This window comes from Salmo salar, chromosome 02 (genome assembly GCF_965601325.2).
Source record: "Salmo salar chromosome 02, fSalSal1, whole genome shotgun sequence".
NCBI classification, from domain to species: Eukaryota; Metazoa; Chordata; class Actinopteri; order Salmoniformes; family Salmonidae; genus Salmo; species Salmo salar.
In genome coordinates, this window is record NC_138292.1 from 54253017 (window position 1) to 54271788 (window position 18772).

Here is an 18772-nt window from a genome sequence, read left to right on the forward strand (position 1 = left end):
GAGCTGTGGTACCAGTATGTCCAGGTAGGAGCTGCGGTACCAGTATGTCCAGGTAGGAGCTGTGGTACCAGTATGTCCAGGTAGGAGCTGTGGTACCAGTATGTCCAGGTAGGAGCTGTGGTACCAGTATGTCCAGGTAGGAGCTGCGGTACCAGTATGTCCAGGTAGGAGCTGCGGTACCAGTATGTCCAGGTAGGAGCTGTGGTACCAGTATGTCCAGGTAGGAGCTGTGGTACCAGTATGTCCAGGTAGGAGCTGCGGTACCAGTATGTCCAGGTAGGAGCTGCGGTACCAGTATGTCCAGGTAGGAGCTGCGGTACCAGTATGTCCAGGTAGGAGCTGCGGTACCAGTGTGTCCAGGTAGGAGCTGCGGTACCAGTATGTCCAGGTAGGAGCTGCGGTACCAGTATGTCCAGGTAGGAGCTGCGGTACCAGTATGTCCAGGTAGGAGCTGCGGTACCAGTATGTCCAGGTAGGAGCTGCGGTACCAGTATGTCCAGGTAGGAGCTGTGGTACCAGTATGTCCAGGTAGGAGCTGCGGTACCAGTATGTCCAGGTAGGAGCTGTGGTACCAGTATGTCCAGGTAGGAGCTGTGGTACCAGTATGTCCAGGTAGGAGCTGTGGTACCAGTATGTCCAGGTAGGAGCTGCGGTACCAGTATGTCCAGGTAGGAGCTGCGGTACCAGTATGTCCAGGTAGGAGCTGTGGTACCAGTATGTCCAGGTAGGAGCTGCGGTACCAGTATGTCCAGGTAGGAGCTGTGGTACCAGTATGTCCAGGTAGGAGCTGTGGTACCAGTATGTCCAGGTAGGAGCTGTGGTACCAGTATGTCCAGGTAGGAGCTGTGGTACCAGTATGTCCAGGTAGGAGCTGTGGTACCAGTATGTCCAGGTAGGAGCTGCGGTACCAGTATGTCCAGGTAGGAGCTGTGGTACCAGTATGTCCAGGTAGGAGCTGCGGTACCAGTATGTCCAGGTAGGAGCTGCGGTACCAGTATGTCCAGGTAGGAGCTGTGGTACCAGTATGTCCAGGTAGGAGCTGCGGTACCAGTATGTCCAGGTAGGAGCTGCGGTACCAGTATGTCCAGGTAGGAGCTGCGGTAGCAGTATGTCCAGGTAGGAGCTGCGGTACCAGTATGTCCAGGTAGGAGCTGCGGTACCAGTATGTCCAGGTAGGAGCTGCGGTACCAGTATGTCCAGGTAGGAGCTGCGGTACCAGTATGTCTAGGTAGGAGCCTCATGTGGGCATCGTTCCATAACTCTTCTGCACACCTGAACCACTTATCCACCGCAGGAACTTCGGTCTGGTGCGGAGTGCACGGAGCCAGGGCTGGCTGATAACATAACCCAGAACATACTGGAAAGGAGTCAGCCCAGTGGAGGAGTGTCGCAATGAATTCTGGGCGTATTCTGCCAAAGGAAGGAATCGGGCCCACTCCCCCTGCATGTCCTGGCAGTGACTCCCTCAGGAATCTCCCCAGCTCCTGGTTCATCCTCTCCACCTGCCCGTTAGACTGAGGCCAGTACCCAAAAGTGAGGCGGACAATATGCTAGTTTATCCATTGGAATGGGACCGCCAACTCGTGGTAGACACAATATGTATTGTATCCTACAGAAAGCTTCTATATGAAGGCTTTCCAAACATGGGACTTGAATTTGGGGCTGTGTTAAGAAATGATGTCCTGCGGAAGGCCATAGTGCCGGAAGACCTGCTGGAACAGTGCCTCAGCGAGTCTATGGACAGATGTGACCAAGACCGCTGAGGCACGGGAAGGGTAAGTTGTTTCGCTGCTGGAGCGTGCTGGAGAGTTTTGAATTGAGTACATACTGAACATGTACACCTTACATTGGTATACAATATACAGTATACATTTATTTCCAATGGAGCACATCTTACTAAGAATGAGCAATTTACTGAAAGTACCAATGCAGCCGTTTTTAATCTCAATATCAAATCATTTCTGGGTAACATTACTGTGGTTGTTTTCAATTAAAATGGGCAGAAACAAACAAAATCGTTCTTAGGAAAGAGCAATTTCTCTAGAAAGAATTTGCTGGGAGTGGTATTAGCAGAGGTTTGGAACTCTCTTATTGGTCTGTTGAGCAGTTTTCTGGCAGCCCAAAGCTCCATCCCATCAATAACAGGCTGACATTTCAGGCAGTCTTTTCAAACAGCTCTTACATTAAAATGGCATCATCGTTTTCACAATTTCACAGTATTATTCCAAAATAGTGTGGAAATATATATAAAATACAGGATGATCATGTTTTTGACTGCACTTGGCCTTTAAGCTCATTCTTGTACCTTTACACAAGTATATCCTCAAGTTACTCTTGAAACAGTGTCATATTTTGGTTGCTTGGTTTATTACGGACCTATCCTCCACCAAAATCATCACTCCACCCTTCATAAGGCCAAGATATCGCTGTGGTCACCACCCACCTGACCCAACAGGCTTCAACACACATGGAAGAGGTAAATAATCTCTTTTAACAGCAGTGAGTCTAGAGGCCTGGCAGGTGTGAAAGGTGAGAGTAACTAACAAATGAGTGAGACTTGCACTGGTGTTCTGTCCTTCACTTGTCACAGATCCACGCAGCAGATATTTGAACACACTGGGACCGGAACGGAAGATCAGCCCCAAGACTGAACGTCCTGTGGTACCCAACGGACCAGCTCAAAGTCCTGTGATCCAGAACAAACCAACAGTGGAGCACCTGGTTGTGAGGTCCAAGACCGTCAGAAAAGCTTGGTTCCAGGCATAAGGACCACCTCTAGGTTGACACCAACAAATCTGTAAGATTGCCGTTTGTCATACCCTGTCCAGAAACAGTGGAATAATACACAAACTTTGCCCATTTTGCACACCAAATTGTTTTGGCAACGGTTGAGTGATATGGTCGGAGATTGATTGTCAAATAGATTGGTGGATAGGAGCTGGAGGCAATCTTTGATTAAAAAATAAAACTGATTGTCATCGTATTTGAATGGTGAGCATTTTATAGAGGATGTTTAGATGTAAACTGCATTGATATTTCATTTAAGCAAGCCTTTACCAATAGGGATATACCCCCCCTTCACCAGCGGGGGAACAGGCTGTGGGTCCTCCCAAGGGTATCAATAATAGTAGCATGTACTCTGAAGAATGACAGGAGGTTAAAGTCTTAACGTAATCCTACATGAGACTTAACTCATCATACTGTATCAGCCAATCATGGCTCTGCCTGGTGTTCAACCCCCCCAACAGCTGTTTGTGCTAGACCATTTAGCCTGGGAATAAACAATTGAATGTTTTATCCATGTTTAGAATGCTGGGCACTGCCGCGTACAATATGCACATATGTAGAAAATACTTTAGTGTGGTGTAGACTACCGGAACCCCAATTTAAATAAATAAATGTCCTGGAAGCATCAAGCTTACCAAAAACCCACCAATTTGACAGCACATATCGTAATAAAGTTTATTTACAGGTTGTAATTGAACAAATAAATGTCTGTACACTTGTGAAGTTGGGAGGGACAACAGTACACAGAAAAAGACACAGGAAACAAGGACATTTAAAAGTTGAAAGTGCTTTGGTTCTCAGGGATCTGGAAGGCGTAGCCGTCAGTTGTGATTTCTGGAGCAGACTGGTCCTCCTCATCCTGAAAGCAAGACAGGTGGTGTCACCAGAACAATTAGTTTGAATTGCAACATCATCCACTCTTTTACCATGGCCGCGTTTCACTCAACAAAGCTGTTCTCTACCAATCTGCTGCACCATACCAATAACACATGTAGCCTTTTAGAGTCACAATAAAGTGAACAAGGTCAGATGTGAAAAGATCAACTTGGGGAATAAAACCCAGCTCATGTTCAATGTCTCCTTTTGATAACAATCAGCCGCATCACCCATGAATGGACCTGAAGGAGACGAGCTAAAGATGACATAAGTGTATTTGGACTTAGTCATTGCTTGGTAAAGGTCTCACCTCGCCAGAGAAGTACTTCTCAATGAGGTTGAGAGATGCCTTGTAGACCATCTCGTTCTCGTGGGACTGCAGAGCCTCGATCCTGTCCAGGCCGCCACACTCCTCGATCATCAAGCACAGCTTCTCCACCTCGCCGATCTTCTCTCCTGCCTGAGAGCACGAGTCGTTTAGTATGGGCTTCTACACACTAATCCATTTTCTAATTTTAAACCAATAAACATAACATAGTCAAATTTTAAAATAGCAGATCAATGCTAAAACATGAATGTCTCAACAACCGGGCTATGGGAGATACTTGGAGTGGTAGCTCCCATGCATAAATCGCAGAGATTAATATTTGCCAGTCAATCAAAACCCACAGATCAGCACGGTCCAGCTGTCTCTAGGAACCACTAGGCAAACTGTCAGTGTTACAGGGTACTCATTAGCCATAATGTGTTACTGATAGAATTCCGGGTTGTAATAGGGACCTTCATTCTGTTTGTGTCATGAGACTTAAAAGCGCTACCCATTGGTTCTTCTTACATACCAGAAATGGACTTACCAGGAAGATGTTGGTTATGGCATCCAGAATGACCAGGATGGTCTTGCTGTCCTTGGCAGAGAGCAGGTTGAGCAGGGGCTCCAGCACGTTGGCCTGTACCAAGTGTATCACCTGCTCCACCGTTCCTCCGCTGGTGTAGTTGGTGATAGCCCACACGGCCTCCTTCTGGGTCTTGTAGTCTCCCTGGTTGAAGAAAGAGACATGAGGCAGGTTCATAGAGATAGCAAGAGGACTCATCTTTGTATTTGTGCCATTATAGTGTCTATGACAGCATGGCCATCGAGGCAATATCCACCAGAGTAGTACATTTCCTTCATGATTGGTTGATCATTCCTGATGACCCAGTTGGACATGACACCAACAGGGTAACCAGGAGGGATCAGCCAATGAAATTCCACCCAGTCGAGTATATTCAAATTGTGGAAGCCCTCAACAGCGCTGCCCATGCTAACAAAGCATTTTGGCCACTAGAAGCCTCTATCATTCTCTATGGGCAGGGCTCCCTTCCATATATAGACTCATTCACAGCTTTCATTTCTGCTGTCGGCACCCTCAGACAAGGAGTGCTGATGTTTGTGGAGCAGCACAACAGATAAACCAGGAATGAAACCGAACAGTCAAACGGGGAGGTAAAATCTGGGGCTGCATGTAGCAATCGTCTAGGATCAGGTCCTAAAAGGACAAATTAACCTAGTCCATCAGCCCTTGATGCATACAAGCCCCTTAATGGTTTGCCCCCTAATGAACAACCTATGAACCCTTGTCATACCTTTTTGAGGATGTCCACCAGCAGTGGCACGAGGCCGGCATTGACGACTTCCTGGATCTGGGTGTCCTTGCCAGCCGTGACGTTGGACAGGGTCCAGGCCGCCTCCTTCTGGATGTTGGACTTGTGGTGGCGGAGAAGCGCGGGGAACATTGCCAGAGCACCGGAGTTCAACACACACTGCGTCTGCTCATCTGTGCCAGTCACAATGTTACCCAGCGACCGCAGAGAGGGAGTCTGGGAAAATGGCAAAAATAAAGGAGGGGGGGGGGGGGGAATTAGGATTTGGATGCAAGCTACACAATTGACTGATGTGTGTGACAGGCTTTCCTCAGTAACTTGGAATGTCTCAACAACCGGGCTATAGAAGCTACTTGGAGTGGTAGCTCCCACGCATAAATCACAGAGATTAATATTTGCCAGTCAATCAAAACCCACAGATCAGCACGGTCCAGCCGTCTCTAGGAACCACAAGGCAGACCACTGTACAGGGACAATCAAAAATGGAAAGCCTAGTAACTGCGTCAAAGGGACGTACCACGATGGTGAGCTCCCCGGAGCCGAGCAGCTGGACGAGGCGGGGCACCAGGCCGGACTGCACTACCACCTCGATGCGCTCGTTAGGGCCGTCTGTCAGGTAGGACACGGCCCAGCAGGTGTCGGCCAGCACCTCCTTGTCGTCGTGGTGGAGCAGGCGCACCAGCGTGGGCAGCAGTAGCTGCACGGCCGCCAATGGCGGGGCAGGGTTCTTGTTCCGACACAGGTTGGACAGCGTCCATGTCACGTTCCTCAGGTAACCAGACTGGAGGGAGCAGGGAGAAGTCTTTAGAGATCAATAGGCCACTCTGTTGTGAGTTATACTTAGATTTATGGATGCATCAAATTGAGGTAATGAGCCAAGATGAGAACACCAAAGCAGTCAACTGTAACACGTCATAAATACAGTTGAAGTCAAGTTTTACACCTTAGCCAAATGCATTTAAAACTCAGTTTCACAATTCCTGACATTTAATTCCAATAAAAATCTCCCTGTTTTAGGTCAGTTAGGATCACCACTATTTTAAGAATGTGAAATGTCAGAATAATAGTAGAGTGAATGATTTCAGCTTTTATTTCCTTCATCATATTCCCAGTGGGTCAGAAGTTTACATACACTCAATTCGTATTTGGTAGCACTGCCTTTAAAATTGTTTAACTTGGGTCAAATGGTTCGGGTAGCCTTCCACAAGCTTCCCACAATAAGTTGGTGAATTTTGGCCCATTCCTCCGAGCTGGTGTAACTAAGTCAGGTTTGTAGGCCTCCTTGCTCACACGCTTTTTTCAGTTCTGCCCACACATTTTCTATAGGATTGAGGTCAGGGCTTTGTGATGGCCACTCCAATACCTTGACTTTGTTGTCCTTAAGCCATTTTGCCACAACTTTGGAAGTATGCTTGGGGTCATTGTCAATTTGGAAGACCCATTTGCCACCAAGCTTTAACTTCCTGACTGAATTATATAGTGAAATAGTCTGTCTGTAAACAATTGTTGGAAGAATTACTTGTGTCATGCACAAAGTAGATGTCCTAACCGACTTGCCAAAATTACAGTTAACAAGAAATTTGCGGAGTGGTTGAAAAAGGAGTTAATGACCAACCCAAGTGTATGTAAACTTCCGACTTCAACTGTAGCTGATGACCGAGTGGAATTTCCTGCAGCACTTGTTAACTTCTTATGGCTCGAGGTTGCTATTTTCACACCCGGATGAAAAGTGTGCCTAAAGTATACTGCCTGCTAGTCAGGCCCAGAAGCTAGGATATGCATATAATTGGTAGATTTGGATAGAAAACACTCTGAAGTTTCGAAAACTGAATGATGTCTGAGTATAACAGAACTTATTTGGCAGGCGAAACCGAGGACAAACCATCCAGGAATATTTTTTTTAGGTCACTCTTTTCAATGGGTTTTCATTGAGCACCCATAATTCTAAGGAAGTTGCTTGCAGTTCCTATCGCTTCCACTGGATGTCAGTCTTTAGAAATTGGTTGATGTTTTTCCTTTGTGTAATGAAGTAGCCCTGCTCAGAATGAGGCTCGAGGGAAGTGTACTTTTTGATAGAGGCGCACAACCTGAAAGAACGCTCCACTTTGTTTTCCTCCGGTATTGAACATAGTTTATCCTGTCTTAAATTTGAAAAAAAATATCTAAAGTTGTATTAGGAAAGTTGTTTGAAATGTTTGGACAAAGATTACAGGTAACTTGAGATATTTTGTAGTCATGTTGCGCGAGTTGGAACCGGTGTTTTCAAACACGCCAAATAAATAGACATTTTGGATACATAACAACGGAACTAATCGAACAAAAGGACCATTTGTGATGTTTATGGGACATATTGGTGTGCCAACAGAAGAAGCCCGTCAAAGGTAAGGCATGAATTATATCGTTTGAGTTGTGTCACGCCTGGCGGGATGAAATATGATTGTCTGTGTTTGATGGGGTGCTGTCCTCACATAATAGCATTGTTTGCCTTCACCGTAAAGCCTTTGAAATCTGACACTGTGGCTAGATAAACAAGAAGTTCAGCTTTAATTTGGTGTATTGCACTTGTGAATGTATTAAAGTTCAATATTTGTAATAAAAAAAGTTGAAGTTGGCGCTCTGCCATTTCACCGGATGTTGTCAAATCGACCCCGTTAACGGGATTTGAGCCATAAGAGGTTAACAAATTCCACAACAAACCAGAGCTTTTCCTCATGACATGTAAACAGCTTACAGAGAACACAGACAGGTCAGGAGCAGCCAGCAGAGTCAGGAGGGGCTCAATTGCACCGTGCTTGATGACCAAGTCCCTGTAGGTGGAGCCGTCACCTGAGGAAAAGGGAGGAATCAGCCCAAGTCAAAAATGTGGTCACAGAAGACAGCTGACCTGGCATACAACCACAGAGTAAGAAGGCTTATTGCAAAAGGTATATTGAGCCAACACATGTTCAAGTAGTCAACATTAACATGAAGTTTCACACACACAACTTTTGCAGACAAATTTGTTTGAAAGACACAGGGTTTGACAGGAAGTTATTCCAACAAACACGGGAAAAGCTTTCAGATCACTGTTCCTGTACTATCAATGGCAACAGTCATGCCATGGTCACTTTCGATACAGGCAACAAACAAAAAGTGTGCCTTCTCATACCAGCGATATTTCCCAGGGCCCAGACAGCCTGCTCGCTGATGTGGGGGTGCGGGGACATCACCAGGCTGATGAAGGCGGGGATGGCTCCGCCGGCCACCACTGCGGTGGTTTGGTCCGAGTTGCCAGAGGCGATGTTGGTCAGGGCCCAGGCCGCCTCGAACTGTATGGGAGGACACTCGGTCAGGCCCAGGAAGCTGACAAAGTTTGAGATGAGCCCGGCGCCGATGATGCGATCAATGGGAGGGTGCCTCTCTCTGGACAGCAGCTTCCTGTGGTGAACGGCCAGGTGAAAAGTAATGGTTAGGGGCAGACAGGGCAACAGAACAGAAACAGTGATTACTCAAAACCAGTTTCCAATGAAACGCTTACTGACTTACCTGGCTGACTGGGTAGCCTGCACCTGATGATCTAGGCTTTGGCTATTTACACCAGCCACAATCTCCTCAACCGTCCAGTGCTGTGCAGGCTATGGAAACATGACAGGATTACAGATTAATTACATGACATCTGTGGAACGTCTGCATGCATGTCAATGGAACAAAGTGACAAATATAGGCGCTAGCTAACAGGCCTCTGATAGAGTACAGGACAGCAAGGCGCCAACTCAATTGGGAAGAGGTCCATCTTTGGCTTGATGGCCTGTACACGTCATAATCCCCCCCCAAAAAAACTTGCCGTTGCCTGCTTGAGTTTCAAATAAGGGTAGTTACAGTATGGATACAAAATAATACCTGTGCATTTTGGTCCTTCTCTTGGAGTGGAGACGTAGGCTCATCCGGGCAGATATTGACGTTCCTTCTTTTGAGAAGCTGGTCGTCTTTCTTTGCCTTTCGAAGTTCAACGTTGACCTCGACTCTTCTGCGCCTCAACTCCTGCACATAAACAATGTCAAGTTGCATAGCGCTAGACAAATGGCAATACTGTAAACTAGGTGTTAATCAATGAAGATCAGGCAGCAAAGGCGATATCAACTTACGTTGGTATCTTTTCCCTTGTTTTTGAATTGGGTGATACGATCGGCGTCGTTCGCAGTTGTCGACATTGTTTTCGTTGCTTATTGAACAAGGCGATGACTTCACTGTAGTATTGATTACTAACGTTATGGGGAAAAGTTAAATGTTAGCTATGTGCGTGCTTTAAATAAAATAACCAACGTTTTCCTAGCTAGCAAGACAGTGTCCATTTCCTGCTGCCCGGCAAACTAGAATCTAACGTAGATCACCATGTGGCCGGTTGAAAACGCGCAAACTGACCATTTAATCATAACCAGTACACCAGAAAAACAGTAATAATTTAACAATATATCAACGTATATCATTTATATCGAGTGCACCCAGTAACTTCTATATTATAACCATTAAAATAAACAATAACTAACAAACGCATGAAGACCACACTCACCCTTTTCTTGTTCTTACTGGCAATGACGTCAAACGTGAGACCACCTTTAAATTTCCGGCTTTCTCGATCTGTGATTGGCCCATTCGAGTCAAAGCACCTCTTCATTGGCCCCTTTTTGAAAAAGTCGAAAAGGATTCACTAGTGGTGATGCGCTGTTATCGCGAGACGATACTACAGATTTTCCCTAAATTTGACTATATTTGCTTGCGACATGTCGCAGAGCACAGTAGTTGAGCTAAAACTGGTAGTAAATATGTTGATCATGAAACCAAATATACACAATTCTACGGAACTTTACACGCCTTTATCGTCATGTTTTCAATTTTATAAACTGTGCCTGCGCTAACTGGGAACGTGATGACCCAGTGGCCTAATGGATAAGGCATCAGCCTCCGGAGCTGGGGATTGTGGGTTCGAGTCCCATCTGGGTCGTATTTAACTTCCGTTTTACGTTAAATGACACAGAAAGAAGTAAATGATTGTTAATAGTTATATGGATTATAAAACCGGGGAATGCACTCCGACTCCAATTTGTCTCTTAGAAATGATATTGCATTAAACTATGGAGCCTTGACCCACGAAAATGTACCATACAAATCAATCACATACGTAGCAATAAGGTTTAATCACGACTTTAATACAAATGTTTGAAATCTGCAATACCGTAAGCATCCAAGCGTCGCCTCAAAGTTTGTGACATTGTTTCCAAAAGGGGGCAGTGGTTCTACGCGTATTACTTTTACCGGTATAGGCTACCAGAATAAATCACAGTGGCAAACAGAATAAATCAGAAACAATTAGTTGGCGCATTTCTATACAGTATTTATCCCGGTGTTTCACCCAACAGGCAAAGACTTTTCTGTTTCCATCTTGCTGGCCGGTGTTATCCCGAAATCTCCAACCTGACAGTGTATTAAGGCAAAGAAATTTATTTATAGACTAATACACATGAAAATAGCCAAACCGAAAACTGCAGACATTAGAAGTGCCTCCCCGCGATCAAACCGCCTTAAAAAAATAAAATGAGACGCAGCCTAACGTGATCATCGATAGCTGTCTTAAAGGACACAAATTTAAAAAAGCTTTCTGCTACTAAGATCAGTGAAATGTAGGCTAAACTGACAACGGAGCGAAGAGCAGAAATCTCAAGTAGCAAGCAAGTCGCAGCAAAGAAGAATTGAGTGTGTGCGCGTTCAGGCGAAGGGGGGGATTCTGTCAGAGGGGGAGATTTTCGCCACAACACCGACACCGTTGTCTGACTGGGCCATGGATCTAGCGGACCTGCTCTCATTTCCGACAGAGAGGAAGAGGCGAAGCGAAAGGCAATGCTTTGGCAATGTTAACATATGTTTCCCATGCCCATAAAGCCTTTTGAATTTAATTGAATTAATTGGGTCCAAAATCTGTCTTCTCCAGCAGGTGGCGTTTTTAAGTTTTTGTATGGAGGTCAATGAGCGTGTCGAATTTAGTTAAGACATTACATTTTTTGTTATTTGGTACCTGTGGATTATTTGATCGAATATACGTTTCGTAATGATTACGTTGTTACGAGTGTACTGATATAAGTAGGACACGTGACATCCTGGCAACTTTGAGAAAAACACTTTATATCGGAGTTGTGCCTGGTCATCACTAGTTACTACAGCCACAAAGTCATAAACACGCCTATTTATATCGGAGTTGTGCCTGGTCGTCACTAGTTACTACAGCCACAAAGTCCTAAAGACGCCTATTTCAAAAACAGCATTTTTGTTTTCATTAATATTTATTATAAGCATATTTTGACTTTGTAGCTGAAGTAACTAGTGAAAACGTTCACACAAGAATCTGTCCCACCTGATCTTGCCTCCTCCCGACTGCCTGCCATTTTTGAAGACATTTATTTTCATTGTTAGAGCGGGCACTAGAGTATCTGGTCAATATAATGGATAATCTGTATGGAGGACCAAAGCCAGGCCACTGGTACTTTTCAAATGCAATTTACATAACAAAGGCTAACTGTGAACTTTAAAACCATGTTACTTTTTTTTTAAATGATTGTTCAAATGCGACAGCCTATCACAATCCGTAATCACTAATAATCATTATCATCAGTAATTAGTGGAATTAAAGGCTAAAGTCTGGGCCACGTTTTTTTTTAAAGGCCCCCCCACACAGTAGCCTACTAAAGACCGAAGGGTGTTTCATGCATATCATTTGGAATTTAATAGGACCTCTATGGCTTCATGAATGAAGTGTCCCTGATGTCACTTTGTTTACCTCTGCGTCGGAGTGACACGCCTTCCATTCCAGGCATATAAACCTCAGGAATTCAGAGACACTCCAGCAGACTTCGAAATTGATCCAATAGTACTTTTCAGAATGACAGTGATTATTCTACTCCTGCTGGTACTTGCGTTTACTTTTTCTGAAGCGGAGGACAATGGTAAGTCGGGTAACAATTCTTGCTGCTTTCCAACTATGTCTAATTACATTTACATTTTAGGGAGAAGAATGGTGAAGAATGGTAACAGTGTCATTGTATATCAGAAGATCCATTAGGAAATAGCAATTGCTTTTAAAACCAATACACTTAAACTTTTTGTTTGTATCTATTGTAAATGTGATGATATGGTGATTTCTAAAGCAGTCGTAACATTTTCTCAGAGGTGCAATAAAGAAATAGATGTACTGGCTTATCAAATCGACATTTTATTTATCACTTGCGCCGAACACAACTGATGTAATAGACATGACTAAATGCTTGCTTACGAACCTTTCCCAATGATGCAGAGTTTAAAAATAATAATTAAAAATAGTAACTAACACACGAGGAATAGAATACACAAGAAAGGAACTATATACAGGGAGTACCAGTAGCCTACCAGTTCAATGTGCAGAGAGAGGTACGAGGTATTTGAGGTAGATACGGTACGCACATGAAGTCAAGGTAAAGTGACTAGGCATCCGGATAGATAATAATAAGAGTAAAGAAAAGATTAGCAGCAGCAAATTATGAGTGTAAAAGTGTGTGTTTGTGTTGGTATGCGTATGTAGTGTATGTTAGGGTTTTGTGTGGGGGTGACAGTGTAGTGTGTATATGGTGCGTGAATATAACATCTAGCGAGTGTGCGTAGGGTCAGTCAGTGCAAGGTAGAGTCAGTACAGAGAGTTTGGGAACCAATAATATACTATTTAGCAGTCTGGCTATTTAGCAGTCTTATGACTTTGGGGCAGAAGCTATCTCGCAGCCTGTTGGTCTGAGAGCTGACGCTCTGGTATCGTTTGCCGGACGGTAGCAGAATGAACAGTCTATGGCTTGAGTGGCTGGAGTCCTTGACATTTTTTCTGGCCTTCTTTTGACACCGCCTGATATAGAGTTCCTGGATGGCAGGACTTTACGCATGGAATTAAAGTAAATTTTATGATTGATATATTTTTTTCTCTTTCACAAATATAAGCCTATAGTTACATCTCAGACATATCTAATTAAATCTTTGTACAGGCTACTTTACAAAAATATAATCATCTGAAATGTGCGTATCATAAAGCTGGAGTAAACAAAAAGAGTGACATTCTCATAATCTGACTATTTTTACAACTATCGTTGTCAGGAAGTTAGATCTAGTTCGAATTACAAAGCATACTGCCACTAGAAATTTACGTAATTTAGCAGACGCTCTTATCCAGAGTGACTTACAGGAGCAATTAGGGTTAAGTGCCTTGCTCAAGGGCACATAAACAGATTTTTCACATAGTTGGCTCTAGGATTCGAATCAGTGATCTTTCAATTACTGGACCAATGCGCTTAACAGCTAGGCTACCTGCCACCCCATAATGTCGATTTTGATCATTGAGGCTACAATGATTAACCTGTGAATGTTTTACTTTACTTTTAAGTGTTTGGCTTGTGTGCTGACAGTAAAACTATACTTATAAGATCTGGATGAAAATGTCTTTAGAAATGACTATGTAATACCAGTAGATTAGATTATATGGTGAATACATAAAACAAAAAAATCACAATTGAATAGAATATGTGCAGTGCATTTTGCATGCTTTAGTTCAGTGCCCACACTCTTTTTATATATTCTACGTTACCAGGTTAGTCTTATTGAGATGAAATATCTCATTTACAAGAGACCTACCTGGCCAAATATCACCCCACAAAGTTTCAGACACATTTACAACATAATACGCAGAGCACTACAGTTTAAAAACATACATTTAAAGATTGAGCAGGAAAGATAGTTTGGAGGTGTGGTGCATCCTGGGGTCAGAACATTGACAGCCCTCCACTTCATTGTCCACCAAAGGTTTTACCCTAGCTTTAATCACATTCAAGGAGACAAACTCCTGTCATTTCATACCCTTTTGTAGTTCATTCCAAGTGGAAGGGGCAGAGAACTGGAATGCTTTTTTTACCCAGCTCTGACAGTTACAAAAATATTGAGTCTCTAGCTATTGCTTATATTAAGCAGTCAACTGTACTCATAACCTTATTTGATATAGGGGCCGTTGATATTATAAAGTTCTAATATACTGCTGGCTGTAACTGTCCTTGTCTGCTTTATCCAGAGCTGTTCTCCGTGATCAGCACCCCCCCTGAGAAGGGCCAGAGTGTTTTACCTGGCCAGAACCATAGCACAAGGCTAGGGGCCAAAGACCCCTCTCTCCCTATCAACGAGCTCCTGGAAAAGGGCAGCAAAGCTGGGGACTCCAAGTACGCCCTCCACCCCCTTCCCTCTGGGGTCTGGCCCAAGCACAGTGACCCTCGCCCCAGCCTCCACAACAAGAGCAAGAAGGGCCCTAAAAATGACCGCCTGATCGAGCACAACAGCGAGAAGAACCGCGGCGAGGCGAGTCTAGTGCTTCCCAAAACGCCACTGACCGCTGCCACCAACCGCACACAGAAAGTCAACGTGGACCCTCACCGGGACCCCCACACCAACTTCAACAATCCCCCACAGAGTGACCCGGACAGTTACCCCAACTCTAGACCCAGGGGCCACCCTCACTCGGCCCCCTCCCCTCGCAGGGACCCCTCAACCAGAAAGCTGGACCCGGAGGAGAACCGCCCTGGGGGGAAGTCCAGTCTGTACCAGTCCGGCGGCGCCAACCGGAATAACAGCCGCTCATCTGTGCTCATCAACCGTCGCTCCTCCAGCCTGCTCTACCACTTCGACATTCTGAAACGAGGTACTGAAAATGACACTACACCCCCACACTATGTATGGTACAAAGTGAGTTGTGACAGTGCGAGACTGCTGTGATTTCGGGATAGTTATCTAATTACCTCTCCAGCCACAAATTGCTGCCTACATCCGGATTGAATGTGTCCCTTTGTGTGAAGTCCTGGGGAGTAAGAGGTTATGATATCGATGCTAAATATGCCTAAGTGAGATCATTTATGATGTAGTAATTAAGGGGCGAGGACGGGGAATGTGGGTCCCCCTCCTGCGGAATGCGACGCCTGGGTTCTGTAATGATAACCCTGGTCCTTCTAATGACACTGGAATGAAGTCTGGCTCCGCACAAGCAGGCACGGCACGGTCGGTCACTCTCTCTCCTTCTCATCTCCGTCTCTCTCTTCCTTTCTTTGTCTCCCTCTCTCGCAGAGTCTGACTTCACTCACGAGGCCGTCTGCATGAGTGAGTGCAGGAAGGAGAAGGAGGAGAGGGAGCACTACTGCTACAGTGAATTTGGTAAGTGTGTGTGAACATGGTTAGACTATTGTATGAAAGGGATATGGGTGCCCTGGCCACCACCTTCCAGTGATCTCTCCATAAAGACTGTAAGTGAAGGGATGGGTAAAGGGGACAAAATAAGGGCATGACACAATGTCTGGTGTAGTCTATTTGAAACCCGCCTATCATGCTGTAGTTTAGACTAGAGTGACAGACATTCCCTTTGGTCATGTAGAGTCTTCTCACCATGGTGCAGGGTGAAGTTGCCCCTAAACGCTGATCTTGGGTCAGTTTTGTTGAGCCTAGATCTGTACCTATGAGTGCTCTGTGCTACTATCCACTTTAGAGTTACAAACAATGACCTGTACTTTCATTTGACCATTTACCTTTTACATTTCAGCCGTCAATGGGGTCGTTCACGACATAGACATGGTGCGTAAGGGGATTAGACTCATCACACTGATGGTGAGCAGCGACGGCTTCTACAAGATGAGCCGTCTCTACGTCACTCCTGACAGCTTCTTTCTCAAAGTGCGTCTCCTTGTCCTGGACACCTACAAATGTAGCAAGCCTTGTCCTGACATCAAACTAGGTAACTGTCAACTTAAGGAACCAATGAAAGCATCCCAAATAGCACCCTATCCCCTAAATCAGGGCTCTCCAACCCTGTTCCTAGAGAGCCCTCCTGTTGGTTTTCAATCCAACCCCAGTTGTAACTAACCTGATTCAGTTCATCAAACAGCTAATTATTAGAATCAGGTTACGCTAGATTAGGGTTGGAGTGAAAACCTACGGGACGGTAGCTCTCCAGGAACAGGGTTGGAGGGCCCTGCCCTATATGGTGCACTCCGGACAACAGTAGTGCATCATATAGGGCAGGAGTATTCAAGTCCAATCCTGGAGATCTGAGGTACTGCTGGTTTTCTGTTCTACCTGATCATGAATCGCACCCACCTGGAGTCCCAGGTCTAAATCAGTCCCTGATTAGAGGGGAGGAATGGAAAAAAGCAGTGGAACTGGCTTTGCGGTTCCAGATTTGAATTTGAGGGATATAGGGTGCCACCATGGCTCCGTTCCGATATCAACACTAGCATATTACTTCTAATGGATTCTCAATACATTTCTCCATGCTATGTGGTATGCTAGTATAGTCAATGGTACTGAACTCATGTCTACCAGTTGAGCAGAGAGACCAAATACTGAATTCACTGACACCCTCTCTTCCCCCAATGCTATTCTATAGGTAGCCGGTACATTGTAATGGGTCAGATCTACCACCGGAGGCGCCACCTCCCCAACGACCTCCTGGCCCTGCTGGGGGGGAAACTGAAGCCAGGGGACGGCCTCCTGCGTAGCAACAACTACGTCAAGCGCTTCAACAAGAGGAGACACCAGAAAGCCCTGGAGGCCACCCGGTCCAAGTGTAGGTAAAACCAAAACAGACTATCGCCCCCTGCAGTGGCGGAAAAGACATTGCAGTCGTCAACATGAAGTGACTGAGACCTATAACCCCTCTACAGCATTTCAGCAGAGACGTAGATGGATGAGGCCAATATGTTGTTTTTTCCGGCATGGACCTCCTGCACTTGTTTGTATCATAATCCAGGTTGAGTGGTAATGTTTTTGCTTGTCTGTCTGTACAGTCTTTAGCTTGTAGCTTTGCGTCCTCTTTGATAGAAGACACAAGTGGACTCTATTTCAAAGGTTCTCGTCTTTCAACCTCTGCTTGAAGTATTGCCCCATCAGATTTCCTAAATGTATTTTTTTTTAAAACCTTTATTTAACTAGGCAAGTCAGTTAGAACAAATTATTATTTACAATGACGGCCTACCCGGGCCAAACACGGACAACGCTTATTATTGTAAATGAGCATAGAGTTGGATAGAGGGCACACTTAACAAAGATAAAAGCTGAGCTCTCTAGTATTGTCTCTACTCTAGTCATTTATTAAGATGTCATAGTACTTAAAAGGATAATTTATTCATGTCTGGTACATGAATCAGTCAGATCAGTGCCTCTCTCAAATTGGTTTAATTTACGATTGAAAAATTCTGCCAGTGAACCCAGAGTTCTGGTTCAATGGGATAATTCAGGTTGAGGACATTTTCATTGGCTAATCCGATGTAACACAACTTTTCATCAGAATGTTTTGGTTGTCCCGCGTCAACGCTTGAAGATGGTGTCTGAGCATGTGAATGAAGCCCAAATTTACCCTGAGGGAGGAAGACTGCCAACTCCAGCCCCACTATTCACACGAACACACCCGCACATCTCCAATTGGCTTGTCCCAAGTTATCCCAATCATCCATGGGAAAGACTATCTGTTCAGATCTAGTTGCACACTTGTGCTTCTCCAATGGCAAGAGTCCAATCACATTTCCCCTTTAGAACTTGGTAGGAAACTTTAAAGGACTTCCTATTGACTGATATACAATATCAGCAAACTCCTATTTATGCCTGTAAGAAAAGCTGTCACATTTTCATACTGTTGTTTTGTGCCTGTCATTTGATTGCAGGAAATGCACTTTTACTGTATGTGAAAAAGAAGAGGGGGGGTAGGATGAAAGACTGGAAAAGCATCAACAACAAACCCCAGAGGAGGGAAAAGTTGAGAAGACAGAAAAGAGACTAAAATAAACCTATTTTTCTAATGTTAAAGATGTGTACAGTCTGTTTTCTCCATTGGATATTTCAGACTTCATAAGGGAACCTGATGGTATTAGTGAATGTTTTTGTAAATATAATCGCGGGAATCTGATCCTCAGCGCACCTGGACACGCGGCTTCAAAAAAGTGCGGCTCTCCTTGCCGGTTCTCTTTGGAGATGGTGTGGTGAAAGCTAATACCACCTCTGGCCCTTATTTGTTCATGCACACACACAAATGCGAACACACACATCCGATGGGGCAAAAGCTCAAAGGAGGCATTTGAGAGTGGCAAAGGGAAGGTGAGGGGGGGGAAGGAGAGAGGGAGGAGGAGGGAAGGTGAAAAAGAAAGAAGAAAAAAGGTTATAGTGCCTTCAGAAAGTATTCACACCCCTTGGCTTTTTCCACACTTTGTTGTGTTACAAAGTGTGATTAAAATGGATTTAATTGTAGTTTTTGGTCATCTACATACACAAAATACTCTAATGTGAAGGTGGAAGAAAAATGTGAACATTTATTACAAATGTATGAAAAATAAAAATACTAAAATCTTGATTGGGTAAGTATTCACCTCCCCATAGACAATACATGCTGGATACACATTTGGAA

At 44.7% G+C, this 18772-nt stretch overlaps 2 protein-coding genes, 3 non-coding genes and 1 pseudogene across 6 annotated transcripts; 2 read left to right on the forward strand and 4 right to left on the reverse strand.

The window, feature by feature from the left end:
• Positions 1-3448: 3448 nt before the first annotated feature.
• ima2 (Importin subunit alpha-2) lies at positions 3449-9976 on the reverse strand. 2 transcript variants are annotated; one of them, XM_014171600.3, is made up of 11 exons: positions 9854-9976; positions 9429-9545; positions 9184-9324; positions 8830-8918; positions 8453-8721; positions 8036-8130; positions 5822-6085; positions 5287-5520; positions 4518-4700; positions 3974-4123; positions 3449-3646 (listed from the first exon to the last, which is right to left on the reverse strand). In XM_014171600.3, exons 2-11 carry the CDS (start codon positions 9492-9494, stop codon positions 3560-3562), a joined length of 1578 nt encoding a protein of 525 aa, XP_014027075.3. In that variant the 5' UTR covers positions 9495-9545; positions 9854-9976; the 3' UTR covers positions 3449-3559.
• LOC123739885 (small nucleolar RNA SNORA84) lies at positions 4237-4371 on the reverse strand. The gene has a single exon (XR_006767993.1). It is a non-coding gene; the product is annotated as a small nucleolar RNA SNORA84 (small nucleolar RNA).
• On the reverse strand, positions 5626-5760 carry LOC123739890 (small nucleolar RNA SNORA84). Its single transcript, XR_006767998.1, has one exon. It is a non-coding gene; the product is annotated as a small nucleolar RNA SNORA84 (small nucleolar RNA).
• On the reverse strand, positions 8305-8424 carry LOC123740248 (uncharacterized; annotated as a pseudogene).
• Positions 9977-10212: 236 nt separating the features above from the next.
• On the forward strand, positions 10213-10285 carry trnar-ccg (transfer RNA arginine (anticodon CCG)). Its single transcript has one exon. It is a non-coding gene; the product is annotated as a tRNA-Arg (tRNA).
• A 1780-nt stretch (positions 10286-12065) lies between these two features.
• LOC106585744 (UPF0450 protein C17orf58 homolog) lies at positions 12066-18177 on the forward strand. The gene is made up of 5 exons (XM_014172323.2): positions 12066-12278; positions 14411-15031; positions 15451-15537; positions 15920-16111; positions 16763-18177. The coding sequence occupies exons 1-5, from the start codon at positions 12215-12217 to the stop codon at positions 16948-16950; spliced, it is 1152 nt and encodes a 383-aa protein (XP_014027798.1). The 5' UTR covers positions 12066-12214; the 3' UTR covers positions 16951-18177.
• Positions 18178-18772: the final 595 nt, after the last annotated feature.